The sequence below is a fragment of the Drosophila grimshawi genome, unplaced genomic scaffold (genome assembly GCF_018153295.1).
Source record: "Drosophila grimshawi isolate 15287-2541.00 unplaced genomic scaffold, ASM1815329v1 contig_44, whole genome shotgun sequence".
NCBI lineage: Eukaryota > Metazoa > Arthropoda > Insecta > Diptera > Drosophilidae > Drosophila > Drosophila grimshawi.
The window spans coordinates 2,834,733-2,854,309 of record NW_025063240.1 but is presented as its reverse complement, the minus strand read 5'-3'; the positions used below and the strand labels follow the sequence as shown (position 1 = coordinate 2,854,309).

General features: G+C 41.0%; 5 protein-coding genes across 7 annotated transcripts; 3 read left to right on the top strand and 2 right to left on the bottom strand.

The window, feature by feature from the left end:
• Positions 1-65: 65 nt before the first annotated feature.
• Positions 66-12,000, top strand: LOC6556624 (zinc transporter 1). 2 transcript variants are annotated; one of them, XM_032737899.2, is made up of 8 exons: positions 66-162; positions 830-944; positions 8,285-8,471; positions 8,547-8,671; positions 9,727-9,824; positions 9,888-10,401; positions 10,457-10,691; positions 10,759-12,000. In XM_032737899.2, exons 3-8 carry the CDS (start codon positions 8,295-8,297, stop codon positions 10,945-10,947), a joined length of 1,338 nt encoding a protein of 445 aa, XP_032593790.1. In that variant the 5' UTR covers positions 66-162; positions 830-944; positions 8,285-8,294; the 3' UTR covers positions 10,948-12,000. The 2 variants fall into 2 exon arrangements, with proteins under 2 accessions (XP_032593790.1, XP_043071340.1); XM_043215405.1 differs by lacking the exon at positions 66-162 and having other exon boundaries at positions 805-944.
• LOC122322564 (putative mediator of RNA polymerase II transcription subunit 26) lies at positions 10,948-12,000 on the top strand (the record flags this gene model as incomplete). Its single annotated transcript, XM_043215319.1, has 1 exon — positions 10,948-12,000. A coding segment is annotated over one exon (300 nt), but the record flags the coding sequence as incomplete, so codon positions are not given.
• Positions 12,001-12,320: 320 nt separating this feature from the next.
• LOC6571275 (phosphatidylinositol N-acetylglucosaminyltransferase subunit C) lies at positions 12,321-13,439 on the bottom strand. The gene has a single exon (XM_001997442.3). It carries the CDS (start codon positions 13,403-13,405, stop codon positions 12,545-12,547), a length of 861 nt encoding a protein of 286 aa, XP_001997478.1. The 5' UTR covers positions 13,406-13,439; the 3' UTR covers positions 12,321-12,544.
• Positions 13,440-13,782: 343 nt separating this feature from the next.
• LOC6557303 (unc-112-related protein) lies at positions 13,783-16,378 on the bottom strand. 2 transcript variants are annotated; one of them, XM_001985399.3, is made up of 3 exons: positions 16,248-16,378; positions 16,128-16,165; positions 13,783-16,068 (listed from the first exon to the last, which is right to left on the bottom strand). In XM_001985399.3, the coding sequence occupies exon 3, from the start codon at positions 16,041-16,043 to the stop codon at positions 13,917-13,919; it is 2,127 nt and encodes a 708-aa protein (XP_001985435.1). In that variant the 5' UTR covers positions 16,044-16,068; positions 16,128-16,165; positions 16,248-16,378; the 3' UTR covers positions 13,783-13,916. The 2 variants fall into 2 exon arrangements, with proteins under 2 accessions (XP_001985435.1, XP_043071482.1); XM_043215547.1 differs by having other exon boundaries at positions 13,783-16,165.
• A 540-nt stretch (positions 16,379-16,918) lies between these two features.
• On the top strand, positions 16,919-19,500 carry LOC6557283. The gene is made up of 5 exons (XM_001985400.3): positions 16,919-17,158; positions 17,213-17,698; positions 17,753-17,978; positions 18,051-18,857; positions 18,918-19,500. Exons 1-5 carry the CDS (start codon positions 17,091-17,093, stop codon positions 19,200-19,202), a joined length of 1,872 nt encoding a protein of 623 aa, XP_001985436.2. The 5' UTR covers positions 16,919-17,090; the 3' UTR covers positions 19,203-19,500.
• Positions 19,501-19,577: the final 77 nt, after the last annotated feature.

The window sequence follows — 19,577 nt, the reverse complement described above, 5'->3', positions numbered from 1 at the left end:
ATAGCTAAGCAGGAGTTGGGCACACTGCTCCGATTAGGTGGTATTTTTCAGCTGTAATACTTTTGCTGCTAGTCGTCTTGAAAATTTTAACAAAGTGAGAAGTGCTGAGTGCTTGCAGTTCTTCTGTGTCGGAAACAAAATAAAATAAATAAATAAAAATCGGTAATGCGTAGCTTGAGCGAAAAGTGATTGACACATTTTGGACAAGTGCACGTGCAGAAGTGTAAATTGTGGTCAATATGCTAAATGATGATTTTTGATGTGTGAACATATATTGATATATATATATATTTATATATAATAATGTAAATGTAAAATATATATGTGTGTGGTTTACTATTAACAATATGTAGGTTTAAATTGATGTCCGCGTATGCATGTAAAATAAATCAGGCGTGCCGTGCACCACCCAACAGCCCCAAAAAGAGCACAGGAATTCTGTGCGTGACGGGCAGAATTTACTGCTATCGCAAAGATTACTATGCACTCACTGTGATCTGTATCCCCCTTAAATAGTATATATATTCATATCTATTGTCGCGATATTCGCGAACATTGTTTAGCAGTGTTTTTGCTGCAGCACCAACAATTTTGCACGCGTTACAAATAACAAATCGACGTCAAGCGACTTATCTCTCGCTCTGTTTTTATCACACACATGTATATATATATGTGCATGTATATATACAGTAAAGTGTATGTGTAGTTGGGAGCGTCACACTCGACGCACACACACACAGACACGTTCACATAGGGCGCTATTGTCACAAAGAATATTTGTGCAGTGAAAGAAATCATAATTAAAGCAATTACACTTTTGTGTTCGTAGATCAAAATAAAAGCCGCTTTTGCTGCGGCCAAACGTCGTGGACATAATCGAGACCAGAGAAATAACATTTAACCGCATTTAAAAGCGTCGGCGACTCAGCATCTCATCAAATTCGGTAAGTTCTCTCATTTGCTTTCTTTCTCTCCCTCTCCCCCTCAATCTCACTCACTCGTTGATGGCAGTGCCACATGCAAATCAGAATATTATTGAAATATCATCAAATTGATGTTCAACAATACAAGTGCTGCCAATTTAGCTATTTTATCGCTGAACTTAACTAGCGGACAGTGGCTTTCATATTTTTTTAAATTTATAAAACTTAAAGTAGTTAAAATTATTCGTATCCGACCACTGTATAAGATGTTATGAAAGAACAGGATGTCTGTTTTGCTGCTAAATATACTAATGATATCTGAGGGGTGTGTGTGTGTGTTTATGCAAACAAAGAGCGCTATAAATGACGAAACGAGCCAAGTCAAAGGAAACATGTGCGAACATGTCTCTCAGTATCTCCTTTAACGCTATTGTTTTTGTTGTTGTTGTTGTTGTCGTTATTGCCGTATTTTGGGTCAGCGAACTGTCGGCACACGCCCCATTTTGGTCGCAGGTAGAGACAACGCCTACAGCAGCAAGCAAATTACGCCTCTCTGTCCCACATAGGTCCTAGTCCTATACATATATACAGACAAATACACACACAAATACATGCATATTTACCTGTCTAATGCGCATTGTTAAATTTGTGTTTCTTGCTGCTGCTGCTGCTGCTTCTGCTTCTGCTTCTGCTCTTCTGAGGCTGCTGCACTTTAGGTGCTTGTGTGATTGTGATTTTTCTTAGGTTGCCGGCTTGAGAGTAAACCGGTTTGTGTTCCGCAGTTGTCGCTCCGAACTTGCCTCTCTCAGCGTCTTAGTCATTATCGTAATCATGATTTGGCCATGGCTTTTTATCTGAAATAATTGTGAGTCATTCGTGTTGTTATTGTTGTATTGCATTTCGCTTGTGGGTATTTTTTTTTTACTTCTGGTGATTTTCTGATGAGTCTGTCAATCTAAGTTAATTTTAGCAATGCTCTGGGTATAAGTCAGTGAAACATTCATGTCCTGGACTATGATTCGAATCATTCTTAATTTTAATTTGCCTTAGTAAGTCTGATTATTCCAGCACCTAATTCAACAGATGTATGCAACATTCTTTCTTCATCTTTGTTTATCGCATTGACCCCATGATATCTATATATTTATATGATGCAGAATAGGTTCTTTGTTTTTGTGCTCAAGTGCTTCGCAAAAGATTGCAAATGACATACATATATAACACCCAAGATATATATATATATATATATTTCTCGACAGGGTGACTATCCTGAAACGAATTAAGGTTCCGATTCTGGTTCTTGAGCATCTCTTCGCTTTAATCGATTCCAATTCACTTACTATCCATAACTCGATAATCGCTTATTTGTTGACATTATTTGTCAACTTTGCTTTTTATGGCATTTAAGCGTCGTCTTCTGCAACGGACTTTGCCACTTTGATATACGCTTAAAGGTCACGTAGTCGGCAGCCACACCCCACCACGTTTCCTTCCCTACCTACCGCTCCCCCTCCCCCTTTGGAGATCTCTTTGTCAATTGAGTGATATCGAGTGCAAAAAAATCAATACGTCTTAATTTAATTTCACGCCAAATAAGATTTCAATTTGATTTATGAGTTTGCTTCTGGGCTGCGCATCAGTATGGAAAAGTCCGTATAATATTTGTATTAGTATTTTATACTAGATTAATGGAGGTAAACAACGAAATAATGCACAACATAGTTGCTCTAAACTGGGTTATGTTTGTCAGTGGCCATAAAAGTCGTCAATAGATTTATTACAAAACTAACTAGGTTAGCTTTTATTTCAGTCCACCCAGATAAGCTCTGCTTATCAGACTAAAATAACATGCACATTAGTTTTTCGTCGAACCGCAAACACTTTCGTTGCAAGCGAAAGTCTTGCAACACTTTTGCCAGTTGCAAAAAGATATATAAATATGAAGTGCACACGAAATGTAATCTGATGATTGCTTAATCAATAAATACGTTTCAATCAAGGGGCTACGTCAAAAGTGCTGCAAATCGCTTGACACAATGGACATTCTATCAGATCTATTATATGCATTTGTTATACTTAATGTGGAATATATTGATTTTTTTTGTAATTTTATCAAAGATTTGTGACACCAACAATTTTGTCAAAACTTTACCGATTTTCCATTCCGGTCATGGTTCGTTCTCTGGATTAGTTCTGTAAAGAAATAATTACCGGTTTTGTTTACATATGGCAAGGAATTGTTTTTGTTGTTAAGCGGAAACACTCGGTTACTCTAACGTGAATTGGGTCAGCAGGTTATGTTTCTATATATATACATATATACTCTCATCTTGCTTCCTCTTCCTCCGACCCTCTCTATGTGTCCGCTGTAATGTGCCATAGAATTTGCATAAATAAATCAAAAAACTTACCTGTCCCACTTTTGTCCCCCAGCTCCTCTTGCATCGGGCTTTTTTCTATTGAGTTGTCTCTGTGTATTTTCCCGTCGTTTTCTTGTTGTTGTTGTTGTGCAGCAAACTGAACTCGTCAGCCTTTTGCAACGCGCCTTCCCCTTCCTTTGGGCCAGTGGAAAAGCGGGTTAATTGTCAGCCAACGTAGCCAAGTCAATGGCGCTTCTCTTTTTCCTATATTTATTTTGCATAACTATTGTTGGCGGCATAATTTCCGGACAGCGAATGCAATTTTGTAATTAAAGTAATTATTTAATTTCTTTTTTTTATTGGCGTGCACCATGCGATTTACCATCCATAATGTAGAAGTCGTTAAATGGCGTCGAAAAGGATTTACACAAATAATTCAGAGCCTTAAAGCTTTCACAAGTGCAATTGCTTGTTATTCCAATACTCAAATCTATATATATCTATATATATATATATTTATATGTCCGCTTATACATCACTTAGTTTTCAGCTTAATCTCTTTTGTAATTGTCAATTTGTTCAAAAGTCAGTTGGCAATATTTGATTTGTTGAAGGATGAGTCAATAGTATTGACACGTAATTTAGTATTAATATATATATTTTTCATCTTAAAATCCATTTAAATCATTCGTAGCTTGCCTTTCCATTACTCAAATATCCACCATGGTCATATTAATTGATACAATCTCTATAGCCATACTTGAACTGATTGTATATTAATAGTTGATTTGTTACATATCACCTCGTATCGAATAATAATAATATTACATAGATAAAGTAAAGGCAACCAGTTAAAATGGGTCAGCTCTATAAACCCAAATTGTCTTATCAAAGCGGAGAATATTTCGGTCGTGTTGCCATGTGGCCTATCAGATGATGTCGCTACAATGTTGCTGGTTGGCTTGTTGGGCATTAAGTCAACATAGCATGGCATATGCCAAAAGTTCAAAATGTTGGAAACTCAGTTGACACACACAGACACATACACACACACTCCCACACAGGCACAACACACACACAACTGCATATGCAAATGGAGAGCAGCCAATTAAGCAACATGACCTAGAATATTTTAACCCAATTGTGGCCCAACTCGGTTCGTATCACAGATGTGCACAACTTTGGTTTATATGTGATATATATATATATATATGTGTTTGTCTTTTGGCACATGCAACATTTGGTGCACTGAAGTAAGCATTTGCTTGTGCGTTGAATATTTAATTATCGTTAAAAATGCGTACTCAAATCACGTGTTACAAATACATATATATCTATTTAGATAGCACATATGTATCTATGTGAACGTTCTTTATATGTACAACACTTTATCCTTGTGCCTAGCCAAATAAACCAAATCGTAGACGGAAATGTATAAAATAATCAGCATAATCTCTTGGAAACAACACTTGATATATTTATAAATATATGTATATATATAGTACGAGTATATATCTATATTCTACAGTAATTTTATTTGATTGGGGTGTGAGCCATGGTCAAGTGCATATTGAATATTGTACTCATTGAGTTGTTTTAAGTACAAGTAATACACGTATTACATGTGAAACGGAGCCGTGATTCTATTTGAGTTCGTGCTTAGTTTAGTTAGGCTAGTCACGTGCTCTAAAATCGGGTTGGCTGTTGGCTATTAACTCTGACATAACCATGAAAACAGACGCAACAAAGCTGACTAAATACACACTTATGCATATGCATATATATTTGTGTAGATATGCGATGAGTGTCCACAAAATGTAAAAATGTTAAATCACTTTGATTTCATCAATGGACGCCATTGCAAATAGGTTAGTCGCACCACTCTCTCTCTCTCTCTCTCTCTCTCATCTATCTCTCTTTCTCTCCCTACACAATTGTCCACTTTTGAGTCGCTTTTGATCGTCGATCGTCAGCAGCGCTTAATTTGTCCGTCATTAGTTGAGCGCTACACATTTTGTCTTGCCAGGCACGTTTGCAACGAATATTTTATTCGTCGCTGCTTTATCGGACAGCGGCTTTCAGGCTCAATACGCATCGCTATCAGCTAAAGCCCTCCTCATAAAATCCTCAAAGTCAACCGTCGCCCACAACCCAACCAAGTGCTTAACTTGGTGTGAAGGTGAGAGCTGCTTGCCATGCTACTAAATTTCACATATATTATTTATTTGTATCTATGAAAAGTTAAACAATGTCTCAAAATATGCACACACTCAATATGAATTCCATTGACACTGAAAAATTCATATCTTTGCAATTCTTGTGCGGGCCGATTCCGTTATATTTGAACGTTTTGATTTTGTCTAGCGTTTTGTTTGTTCTATATATACAATATAGATATTTGTATATCGTGTGACTGCAGATACATACATATCAGAAGTTACATAAACTGCTATAAGCTCCGAACTAATCAGTTATGTATAATAATAATATATGAATAATAAATAATATCAATTATATATAATACCACCAAGTACACAATAATACTGAACAACACTGAAAACAGAGTAGTTTTTGTGCATCTACAAAGAGTTGTATATCACACAGAAAGTTGAATTTTTATGACCAACAAATATGATGATAAGCAGATGCGTGAATTTATGAATAAATTCATTTTAAAAAAATTATAAATCCTATTGAAACTTAAAACTTGTTTATTGCAATATGTGTAAACGGGATGGCAGCGCTACGCGGCAGTTCGTAGCAGGCAGTTGCTAGACATCATTAGCAGGGATCGCTTAGAGTTGCCAGACTGCACAGATGATGCATCCAGTAGTCATGGAACAGTCATTCAGATGAGTCAGTCGCCGAGAGTTTTTACAGTCGTTCGCATCGAAAATAAGAATAATTCGCTTAAACGTTAATACAGACAATTTAAATAGACTAATGTAGCAAAATAATAATCACAAGAATTAAATATAAATAAAGATAATAATAAAGTTATTAAACAACATCTTCACTTAGCAGTCTCTTATCGCAATATCCAATTCTTCAGTCTCTATATATATACATTTTGTATATATAAATATATATGTGTAAAATTTGAAGAGTTCCATTATCAAAATTTGGTTACCCTCCACTTTGTATTTAATTCCATATCTATATATTTATATATATATCCATGACATATGTATGAAAATACAAATGTACATAAATGAATAATACCAGCGTTCTTATCACTTAATTAGCTACATTACAATGTAGTACTTAGCTATTATTTATGTCCTATCTGTGTTTCCAGTCAGTTTGCAGCCAACCGAAACCGATAAGACTCTAATATTTATTGTACCCCTTTCGTATTAAGCTCCTTGTATTATAGCATTGTGGGAATATTTGAAGTTGCTTAAAACGGTTGCTTAAATATACAATCTTGTTGGTTTTTATACTCTATTTTAACCGATCTTATTAAAGCAAAAAGCAAAGAGTTGACTGGATCGGATATATATATATATCTAATAGATGGTGTAGGAATATTCAGTTAAAAATTGGGTATTATTAGTACCACAACTGAAATTACTATCAATCACGAAAGGATATTCCATCTTCGGCAATCTTTTTTTTGGAATTTGTGTTATCAATTTTGCGCACATGCCGCATTGGATACGCTTATCGGGGGCTGGGTTTGCGGGGCAATGAAGCTGTCGCAGATGCTTATCTCTAGGCATATACAAATCTACGTGTGTTTGTATGTATCTGTATATTTTGACAATGTTACACGATAAAGGCAAATATTAGCCAAAGATAAGAGACCCAATGTGGCAAAATTATGCTGTTGCGATAATAGGTTAAAAAAATCACTTGCTTTTATTCCCTTTCTTTCCTTTTTTTTTTGGCGTCTCGTGTGCCGTGATAATAAGATAAGAGAAACAGAATAACCACAAGAAGATTGTAAAATCAATTGTTGTTGGGGTTTTCTTTATGGGGTTTGTGGCGTGGGACGGGTGGGGGTGGCATTATTGGGTGGATGCAGTGCCAACGTTAACGTCTCCCCAGTTCCTGTTGCAGCTGGTCGGTGGTCGGCGGATGCGGTGAGGAGAGGGGTAATGTGTATTTTTATTCTACGGTTTGTTTGGTTGCTTAGTCAACGGCTGATCGCATTAAATAAATGCAAATATACAAATTGTGCTTTCATAGCTACCAATACGGCAATAGCACCCTAACCCCCACCCCCACCTCCACCCCCACCCCCACCCACTCCCAAACCCCTTGACGACAGCTATAATATTGTTTTTGTTGTGGTGCAGTTTCGTTGAAATTGACGCTATTCAGTTCAGTTAGAAGTTGTTTACACAAAAAACTGCTGCTGCGTCGTCAGTTGCATTAATGTTTCTCTATAAAAAGAAGGCAATATCTACAAACATACAAACGTAACTCACAAACGGCCAATTCGAGCTGTATAATTCATAGGCACTTGGCAGACAGCAGCAGGCTAAATCGTGCTTCCTGCCAAAATAGAACCAACAAATATAAAATGCAGTTTTTCGCGTAAGTTTTGCAGCAATCAATTGAATCCCAAAGTGCTCTTGTTTAGTCAACCATAAAGAAAAACCAAACAAAACAACAAAAAAAAAAAAGGGAAAGAAAACAATTACCTTCGCCCATGTGAGTAGGGGGCGTGTTTGTTACGCCCATTCAAGCGTAGCCTAACTTGTTTTCCAATTTTATCCATTTTCATTCAATTAAATCTCGGCTACAACAAAATTGCTGTAGCAATCGAATTGACTTAATTTGCTGTTACAGTTTTTCCCTTGTTGTACGAAATTGTATTTAAAGGTTTAGCGAACTCTGAGTTTACCCCGATTTAAAGTTGAATGAACTTGGTTAGTGGGTGAGAAGATTGCATCTGTATTTAATATATTTTACATCCATAAAATCCATAAAATGTTTAACTTTAACTCTATAAAATGCATATTAAAACTTGAATAAATTGCTTTATTTTTTCAGTTTCTCCAAGATGTCCAAATATTCGGGCAAAAAATGTCGCCTGCTCTCGATGATGTGGCTGACGGCGTTCTTCTTCTTTGTGGAGATCACAGTGGGCTATGTGACCAATTCGATGGCCCTCGTTGCAGACAGTTTTCACATGCTGGGCGACATAGCCGCCCTGGTCATATCATTCCTCTCAGTTAAGGTGAGTATTCCCCAGCTATACATTAATGTCCATTTGTAGCTGACTCATTGCTTTTATTCTTTTTTTTTTTTAAAGATGTCACCCAAAAAATGGTCAAAGAACACTTTCGGCTGGGCACGTGCTGAGGTCCTTGGCGCTCTGGTCAATGCAGTGTTTCTGGTTGCCCTCTGTTTCAGCATCACGATTGAGGCATGCAAAAGGTGAGACACCTGTCCCAGCACCTATATCTACATATATATATAAATAAATATACGTAAAAATACGGTCAACGCCTCCACGTCCAGCGGGAAAGTTGAAAAATTTCGCCTTGTCACCGTTTCGTGTATTAACCAATTTTATTTCAGCTTTTTGTTGTTTTCGTTGCTGCTGTTTTTTTTCTTTCGATTTTTGTCACTTTGTTATTCGCCACGTTTCAATTTGCATGCCGGCTGCATACACAACATTCTCTTGCCACTTTACGATACGCGTTGTATTGTTTATTTATACGCTAACCGATCGTTTAAATGTGCATAGTCTGCTTCATCTTTGTTTTTTACTCGATTTGATAAACATTGAAAATCTGGGAGCGGCTTTGCTCGGCCGACTCATAGAACATTTTACAAAATGGCATACAAAGGCACAACGCATTACTTTTAACTTTCGATATTACTTGCCAATGCTATGCATCACCCAGATAAGCTTTGGTTTGGGTTTTTTTACTATAAAAAAGTATAGGCTATTTATTTAAAAGTTATCTCCAATTGTTAGGAGCGCGCATGTTTATTAACTTGTCTTTGTTCCAATGGGAGCTGTATGAATCTATGATATTTACAGACTTAGCAAAAATACGTATATTGGATATATCCGTTAATTTTAATAGAAACTGATAGACAGACATCACTCTATAGACTTGGCTGATAAGGAATATATAAACATTGATTGTGTCGTGTGGAGTCGCAGAAGTCACGACAAAATTATAATATATAAACAAATATATCATTACAATTGTTAAACATGTTTTTTTGTTTTCTAGCTTAAGGGGAAATCTTTTGTAGTGAGTTCCCAACAAATTCTATAATTACATTCTTTTCAAAAATCCATTCACACTTTAATTAAGGCAAATAGTTTAAACATATTTTTTTAAATATTTCTTGAAAGTCAACAGATTGGCTTGTGCTTCTTGACTTAAAAGTTATTATCAACGCGTATTTTCCATATAAGAGCTAATTACTAGTTACTAAACATTTTCACATGAAAACCCAAATTCACCCAACAGATTCATCGAGAAGGAGGACATACATCAGCCCAAGCTGCTGCTCGTCGTGGGCATACTGGGTCTGCTGGTCAATATGATAGGCTTGTGTCTGCTATACGGTGCGTATACTTTACATTATCTGCAAGTTTATCAATTTTATTAAGCGATTTGCATTTTTACAGAGCACGGCGGTAACCATGGACACTCGCATGGCGGTGGTCTGACACGCAATCATAGCCGCCTCACGGAGCTGGCCAACATGGACGAGGGCGAGGACGAGCAGAATGATTATGCCTATGAGAAGCAGAAGGAGAAACCGTTGAAGAAGTCCAGCCATGGTCATAGCCATGATCCCGGCCAGATGAACATGCGTGGCGCCTTCCTGCACGTGCTCAGCGATGCGCTCGGCAGCGTCATTGTGGTTGTCAGTGCACTGGTCGTGTGGCTCAGCGATTGGGAATATCGCTTGTACATTGATCCGGCTCTATCCATCGTCCTCGTCGCGCTCATCTTGCACTCGGTGTGGCCGCTGTTGCGTGAATCGGCGTTGATTCTGCTGCAAACGGTGCCAACGCACATTCAAGTGGATGCCATACAGAAGCGTCTGCTCGAGAAGGTCGACGGCGTGATGGCCGTGCACGAGTTCCATGTCTGGCAATTGGCCGGAGATCGCATCATAGCCTCCGCACACATACGGTATGGAGTTAATCGCCTTTCATTTTGCATTTTGCTTAACTTTAATTTGTTGCAGCTGTCGCAATTTGTCCGAGTACATGAAAATTGCCGAGAAGGTCAAGGAGTTCTTTCACAACGAGGGCATACACTCGACCACCATACAGCCGGAGTTTAGCGAGATTGAGGGCTGCAACATGTCCGATGGCACCTCTAGCATTAATATGAGCGGCTCCGATTGCTGTGCTCTCGACTGCCCCACCACCGACGAGGGCTGTGTAAAGGCCACCTGCTGCCAAAATAATAATAAACTGGTAATGAGAAATACTTGGAATTTGTATTGTCTCTGCTAAAACGATTAACTTTCAATTCTCCGAACAGAATCAACTGCCCTCGCCCACAAATTCACCATATATGTGCCGCCAGCGTAATGCGGCACGACAGGCTGGCGATGTTGAGGCCGGATCGCTGCTTGAGGCAGCAGCCGCTGCCAGTGGCAACCAGACGGTGGGCAACGGAACGGCGGTCACAGCGTCTGGGGAGCCAACGCCAAAGAACGAAATAGTCTGACAACAGCCACATCAGAAGCAGCATCAGCAGCATCCGCATCCACATCAGCATCAGCAAGCACAACAACATCATCAAGTACACTTTGCCACAACAAACCCAACCACAACACGTGATATATTTTACGAGCCAACAAACCAAGCAACTTCCAAAGCCTTCGCTACTAGCGATGCCAGTCCCAGTTTCTCGCTAACCGCACAGCGACGCCGCGAACTGCAGTTGCGGGCCGAGCTGCAGTCCATGGAGCAGGTGAAGCTCAGTGGTGGCGCCTGCACACGCAACGGTGACGAGGTGGCGCTCTAAACACGCCAGCGACGCCGACTGTCGTGAGCAGCAATTCTTTACTGTAGCGGCGTTAAATTTTGTGTATTTAGTGTGTGTGTGTGCGTGTGTGTATGTGTATGTGCCCCACCACCCCACCCAATGCCTGACCCACTGCACACCAAAAACACACTAACAGCGCACCGTTTTTCATTTTTCTTTTTATTCTTTGCTAGTTTAATTGAAGTCAAAATGTTTCGATCTAGAGAACCCCAGAAATAACGTGCTGCTGTCATTCATATAAATTATACAATTATATGAGATGTTAATAGCGTTAACTAAAACAAAATACTAGTTAATTTTAGCATTAATTCTAAAAAAAAAAAAGAAAACAAATTAACACAACATTTAAGAGTATGTACGTTTTTTACATTTTGAAAAAGTTTATACATGAAGAAAAAAGTATATTATATTTAGTAGTTATACATACTATATAGTTAATGATTAAAGACAGTGACCGTTGGCCGCGTTCGGTGCGAAAAGTTTAGCGAAAAGTTGAATGAATTAAAAAAAATACCTAGTGTATTACCATATGCAAATTCTATATTAAACAATACAAAAAAAAATGCATTCTGTATGTGTATGCAAGATTAGGAAATAGTTTCTTATTCTTAGTAGTTAATCGGTAATGCTAAATGTAAAAGAGGTTTTTACTGCAAAATGCAATTAAGACTTTATTTAAATTAAGCTATTTCAAATCTGTATGATCAATACAATATATGCTGTATTATTTCATGTTTGTTTGTCATATGTCTGCGTATATGTTTGTAAATATATATACATCAAGCATAATCATTTTTGCTATTAAATGATACAAATGCAAACCAAATCTCTATATATCATTTCCAATCGATATTCAACTTTTTCTTTCTATCTCAACCAAAGCTTTAATCTTTTTTAAAAATTGCATAAAACACAAGGTATTCGCCAAAATCCCTAGCTCTGTCAGCTCTTCCAAAAAGAAATAACATTTATTTTTCGACTTGATTTCTTCTACTCATTTGCAAAACTTTTACTTAATTGCGGCTTAAGTGAATTAATAAAATACATTTTAATTATAACATTGCTTTGATTTTTATTTACAAAGGAGATATTTTTTATGTTCAATTGAGGGTTAGACGTGAGACATGTATTAACAAATAAATTTAAATAACGCCATTAATATGGAATGTTAACGAGTTTTATAAATACTTAAATTGTGTGCAAACTTGTGAATTTAACGCTCAGGCTCGTGCTCCCCGTCATCGATGCAATGCATCTATGAGAAGAGCAGCTGGCGCTATAAATTCTCATCAAGATTCTCATCGGTGTTCTCTTCCACAATTGCCTCGTCCCAGGGGCCATGGATGTTGAACTTGTACCGCTGCTGCTTTACAAAGATGAGCGGGCAAACGAAGTTGATGAAAAGTGTGGTGCAGGCATAAAGATAGAGCACCGGGCTCGATATATAATAGAGCGAGGCGCAGCAAATGACGAAGATGGGCACCATGCAGAGCGCATGCCATGTGGCTGCGATCATAATGGGATACAGCACAAAGAATATGGCAGCCTCGACAAGCAGCACAAAGGCGTGATATGATGTGGAAAGTCGCGATGCCAGACAGATGGCTCCGAATACAGCCGCATTCAGTGAAATGGCCTTGGAGACCATGGCCACATCTATGCCGTAGTCGGAGAACATCAGATTGAAGAGCATCACAAAGAATGTCATTGTGTAAATGGTGTCCGTGCTGATTGCCTGTGTCAAGGTGTGCAGCATGGGAGAAAAGATGTAGCCAAAGAGCAGCACAGTGACGAGGGTCTTGGAATCCTCTCCCAGCAAAGTCATGCTAAGGCTGCTCCCACGATAATACAAATATCCCATGGCCGTAATGATGCAGGTGGGCACCAGAATGCTGGTGGGTGCAAGTCGCTCGCTGAGCATCATGTGATAGAGTATCAGAAAGCCGGTTATGCACGAAATTTGATTATTCAGCACGGTTATGCCGGCAATAGCCTCGCCAAGCGTGTAGATTCGCACATGGAGATTGGTGCGCAGATCTTTCAGGAAACTCGGATCCGTATAGTTGTCCGGATACTCGCGGTTTGAATACAGGTTCTTGACCCATGGTTTTCGCTTAAAATGCACGGTTTTAGCCATTTTTCAATAAACATTAAATACATTGAATTACATACGGGTTTGCTTACAAACGAACAGCTGATCACAATTATCGATGCCAAGTGCAGTCGCAGCTATAGATTATCGATGCTACGTGCAGCTGTATATCAGTTTCGTACTTATCGATAATCTCAAGTCGTATCAAACAAGTACATTTTTAAATTTGATTTTTATTGTTAAAATGTGTTTTTTTATTTTAGCTTATGAGTTAGTTGTATAAAGACCACGTATAAGGCATAGTTGTTAAAGTTACGAAGGCAAAAGTGCCCTGGGCAGTGATATATGATTGCAAGTTTCAGTTAAAATCAGTTAAAATCCATTGGATTATTCAAGAAAACTCGTAGAAATGCATCCATCAATAAATTTGAGAATAGCCTTCAAAATATTGCGTTAATATTGTGATTAGGGACGTTCGTTAGAATATAAAAATGGGCTCTAAACAAGGCCACTGTCAACAAATAAACAAATTTCTAAAAATGAGAAACAATAGAGTCTACGACCAGCCGCCCGTCAGCTTGTGGAAGAGTTCCTCATTCAGCGTCTGATTAATATCCTTGGAGCGCATCGACATAAAAATGTAACCGCCGATGAACTCGTGGACGACTTTGCAATCGGCGGAGTGGCAAGAGAAGACGACATTCTCGTCATTAAATTGAATCATCATGCACTTAATGCCCCAATTGACATTCCAGGCTTTCATATTGTTGTAGCGCCAGGTCTTGATATGATCCCCAGAGTTCAAGTCCATGCGCATTATGCGATTCTGGGCAACGCCCAGCAGCTCCTCCTTGCGGTGGCCATCGAATTTTATGACAAACAGTGTGACGCCAAAGTCCGGCAGCGATTGCCAGGCCTGAATATACTTCAGCTTGGCCTCCAACAGTGACAATTCCCGGACATTGGCATGTGCCTCCAGAATGCGTTGCACCGCCTTGCCGGCCATCTTGCGCAGCATCTTCGCCGACAGATAATCCACAGCGTCCACCGAGCGTGGATCGATGTTGACGTGTACACCCTGCACGGGTCGCTGCATCTGCAGCAGGGACAAAATGCCATCGACTTCGCTCTCGTATGTGCTATCCGCTAGGGTGCGTCCCTTGGCGGCCAGGCGACAGGCTGCCAACCACTTGGCGTATTGCTGTTCGTTCTCGCAACGCACCCAGACCTCGCTGTTGGGTCCATTGCGGTCGTCGGGCGACACCTCCAGACGTATGGCATATTTTCCCTGATCCAGATTCACATCTGGCGTCACCTCGCAACCGCGCAAATTGATGCTGATCGAGGGTGCAGTGCGCCGCGATTCCTCTGCGCTCTTATACAGATGCAAGTGCAAGTCGCGATAAGTGAAATAGTAGCGCTTGTAGCCACGCAGCGTGAAACGCTGTGGCTTGAGGAAGCGCAGATAATCGGAGAGTTCCGGTATGCGTGTAATGTTAATCGGATCGTGTGCACTGCTACCCTCCAGTGTGATCTGCAGTTCATTGAGCGCTGAATCGATGTCATCGTCATCGTTCTCTTGACTGGACGTCTCAATACCAGAGTCGACGGTTGTCATCGGCTGCATGTCCACCTGATGATTCACCTGAAACTGCAACGCGGCAAACATGAGCGTCTCCTGCTCGCTGCAGTCCAGCTCCTCGTTCAGTATGGACCACTTGGCCTGCTCGTACAGCTGATTGATGCGCACCTGATCGTACTTGGGATTCAAATCGAAGAACGTATAGTACTTGAAGCGCAAGCAGAGCGTATCATATTCGCGTATGCCCTGCTCCATCAGCGACAACGAACTGTCCAACCAGCCGACATTGAGACGTGCCTTCTCCACCAGCGATTTGGGACGCAAGAGGCGAGCGCGCATCTCGGCGCTCAGTGTATGCGGTGAGCTGGCCAGATTCTCCTGAAAGTCACCCAAACTTGAGGAGGACGAGTCAAAGGTGGCATAGCCAGTGCGACTGGGTTTCCAGGTGCCCGGCGTAGGTGAGCGCCTGGATGCCGCAGTGACTGCATTATGCGGCGACAGTGGCGCACAGAAGAACATGCCTGGTGCTGATGGTTTGTCAAGGCTTCCATTGCTGCCCCCGTTAAAGGCCGAGTTGATGGGCACAAAGGAGTTGGTGTCTGGTGCCGGCTGCAGATATGTTGTGCCATCCGGTTCAGCGATGGGCACCCGCTTCTGATGCGGCAGCTGGGCAAAGTTCTTCTTCAGATGCTCTGCCTCGAGCGGTTTGCACAGCGACAACTCCTCCGGATAGCGGATATCCAGCAGTTTGCACAGATTCACAACGGCGGCGAATGTCTTCACCGAATAGTCGACACGGCAGTCCAAATACCGCAGATCTGGCAATTGGACGCGAAGCATCTTGTGCATGGGCGTAAAGTGGAGCAGACTGTCCGCTTGAATGCCACACTGATCCAGCGTGGCTCGGGTGCGTGCTAGCCAAATGTTCTTGACCGGCCAGTAGAGTGCATGATCAGACCAATCCTTGGGATTCTCCGGATCGACCAGCTGCAGCATTATGCTGCCCAAATGCTGGTCGCCGCGCACGCGCATTGTGCGCTCCAGCGCCAGATCCGTAATGTATATGCGCAGATTCCATGAGTTTTCGCCAACGTGAATCATTGTTAATTTTAAGATGTTGACGTCAGATTTGCCCTTAATCTGTAGCTGCTCTCTCTTTCTCTCTCTTTGTGTCTGACAGCCTCAAACGTCCTTGGGGCGGCGCCTACGTTCGTTTGGCTCGCCTACAAAATGAAATGAGATTCGTTTTGCAGCTGTTGTTTAATGTGGTTCTTTCGATCAAATAATGCAATTTGGGCTACATACTTTAATGCGGGCACGCTACATATGCCGTAATACTACCGGATGCGCGTAATTGCATTGATTGATTTTCACTTAAGAAACTGGAGCAATTAATGAAAATGCATTGAAATAGAAAGCGCCCAGTGTTCAACGTTCAATGTTCATTTCAGAGATGTGTAGATCACTGATGAACAACATTGTCTTAAATGAACTATATGAGTGAGTACTTGGTACTTTCAATGAGTTCACTTCCCCGCGCTATCAGAAAGTTTTTGAATTTGAATTTACACCTGCCCATTGGGTTCTTTGAAATAAAGCCAGCAAATGTATTGACTGATATTCACTTTAGAAAACGTTTAATAACTTAGAATGCATTTATCTAAACCGCGTTCAGTGCACAGATTCAAGCTGCTTGGTGCACCTCTGAACCAGTTTGGTCCATACCAGTTATGTGAACCAGCTGTGTGATGCGATGGTATTTTTGGTATTTTCAACTAGTATCGATTGTATCGAGCGATAGTCGATAGCTATGTTGGCGGTCGGTATTACCGTTACATCTCCGCCAATTGTCTTTATTTGCCATGGCAACGGAATTCAGATTGAAGCAGGCCCAATGCGATGATTTACAATGATTATGGACAAACAAACAATAAACAAACGACAAAATCGTAACCACAGCAGCAGCCAGTCAATTTTCAGTTACAATTCGACAGCTGCCGGCTTTCGAGTTCAACTCACACACACGAATACAAATATACAACGAATTCAGCACTAACAATATATTTACACATCAAAAAATTAGCTCTAGTAAATTGAACTTCGTTGTGAAATAAAAATAAAATTTATAGCGCCGACGTGGGCATTTAAATGGTATCACCGCGCAAATCTGCATCCACCATCAGTGAAGAATCTAGGTGGGATAACAACATGGCCTCGTAAGTATATCCAAGTATACATAAATCCCGTTTTTCATCCCATATGAATCGCAGGTTGCCGGCAAAAAGCTGCGAAAGCCTCTACTCGGCCAGTTCGCGCGAGTCTGCTCGCCAGATCTATCAGCGCAAGCCGGCGTCTCGCACCACAAACGGAGCGATGCGTCAGGCAACCATGGTGCCCAACAACACCACTAGCGATATACATCAGCGTGTGATGTCCGCACGCAATTTGCGCGCCAAGACCTTTCAGAATCAGTTGGCCGATGCCCAGGCGGAGATTGCCAATTTGGCGCACGAGAATCGCATGCTCCGCACGATGCACAAGCGGCAATCAATGGCACTGAATAAGTACGAGAATACGGGCGCGGAGCTACCGCAGCTATTGCATTCGCACGCCGAGGAGCTGCGTGTGTGGCAGACCAAGTATCGCAATGTGCAGGCGGTCAACAAGGATCTTGAGCAGAAGCTGAAGCAGAAGGAGGCACAGATTCTGTCGCTGAGTGACCAAAACAAACACTTCAGCCAACTCATCAAAGACAAGTTAGTCCGGAGTATAGAATCAGTTTAAGTATTAAATATATTTTCGCATTATAGAAACTTGGATGAGCGCCAGAAGCTGCAGGATAAACTGCGCCAATTGGAACAGCGCCTGCAGGATAAAGATAACGACATGAAGCTAATGGCACGCAAGGTGCAATTGGAGTCAAAGAATTTCCGCCAGCAGCTGCTCAATGAGCAAAAGAAGAGCAAGGAGGTGATGCTGAAGCTGGAGAAGGCCAGGCTGGAAATCAGCGGCTACCGCAAGCTGGAAGAGTTTACAGTTAGTCTCAACAGATCCCACATATTCAAATTGAAAATATATTTTTATTCATAAAATATCCCTTAAATTCAGGTGGACAAGACTAATCCATTGGCTTCAGGTCGCCGAACAAAATTGGGAGCAGTCGATGAGATTGACAAAATTGATAAGCTTGAGAAATCATTGGATCTGTTGGACAGGGCCATTGAGAAGAATAATCAAAGTGAATTCAATGCATTAACCGATGTGCTTGAAACCGACTCGAATTTTGACTTTGAGAAGGATGATGCCGATGAGGAGGACAAGGACAATGATATTCAGGTTAAGGATAACAAGCCAGTGCGCGCCAAATTTACGCTGCCACCGGCCACAACTCAACCCAAGCCGGTGGCCAACAATGCGAACAACATAACACGTCTCTCGCTCAGCCAGATGATGAATCAGTCCAAGCCCAGTCCTTCTCGCAAACCGAATCCACGACTGCGAAGTGGTGGACTCCCAGCCGGAAATGTGTCCGCTGTGACCGGCAGCGTTGTGCGTAGCACTGCTGCCAGTAAGCGTCGTGATGCGGAACTCTGCTCCAAGCAGGCCACATGCGAAGCATCGGCAAACAATAAAATGCGGACGCTAACAAAACCATTGGAATTCGATTACGAAGAGGACTCGGAGCATGACGCAGATGATGATGATGTCGAGGCCAACTTTGGCAGGGGTAACGACGATGATGTTGACACTGATGAGGAACAGAATCCGAATGAAATGAGCCTAGTGGACTATGCTCCCTACTTAAATACAAAATGTGAATTGGGTAAAATGATGGGTATGGATAGGGACGATGACGAAGACGATGATGACGACGATGATGTCGAATCACCAGAAGGCACAGCAAAAGTTGCTTTGGTAAGTGGAATCCCGATTCCCATTTCCCTCCCCAAAAATATACAAAAAATATCGCAACAGGGTAATTCACGCGGACCCAACATGAAGGAGAATATGTCTGGCATACGGAAGATTATCTCGAATGACTACAAGGAACGCGAGAACTTCTTGGACATCCACTGTCGCCCCAATTCGGGCAGCAACATCCGCACCGATGATTCCGCTAAAAATAAGAAGAAGAACAGCAGCATCCCAACTGGCGGTGCTCCAGCTGCTGCTATTGGCGGTGGCCAAATGGTTGCCAGTCGCAAGCATGCGCTACTCGCTGCCCTCAAGGTCATCGACGACAACAAGGATGAGAGTTAGTTAACGTTTTTCTAGACTACATAAGCTACGTTAAGTTATATTTTTTAATTGATTGCAAGTAAAGAGCTCGATGCGCGCCAGCCGAAGCAGGTGCAGCAAGCCCTGGAATACAAATGCTGCTACACCAAATGGATGACTTACCCATTGGCATTGGCAGAATTTGGGCTAGTTCTTGTTGCAACTGCTTCAGCAATGCTGCGCCAGTAACAGTTAGATATATCTTTTCGGATAGTTGTCCAATAGGGGACTTTAAATTAAGATACTTTTCATTTAACAAAAATAAATATATTTTTTATAATTATAATTGTATATTCGACTTAATATGGTAATTGATTTTGGCCAAGATTGAAGCCTTCAAAAAGATAAGAAACGCGT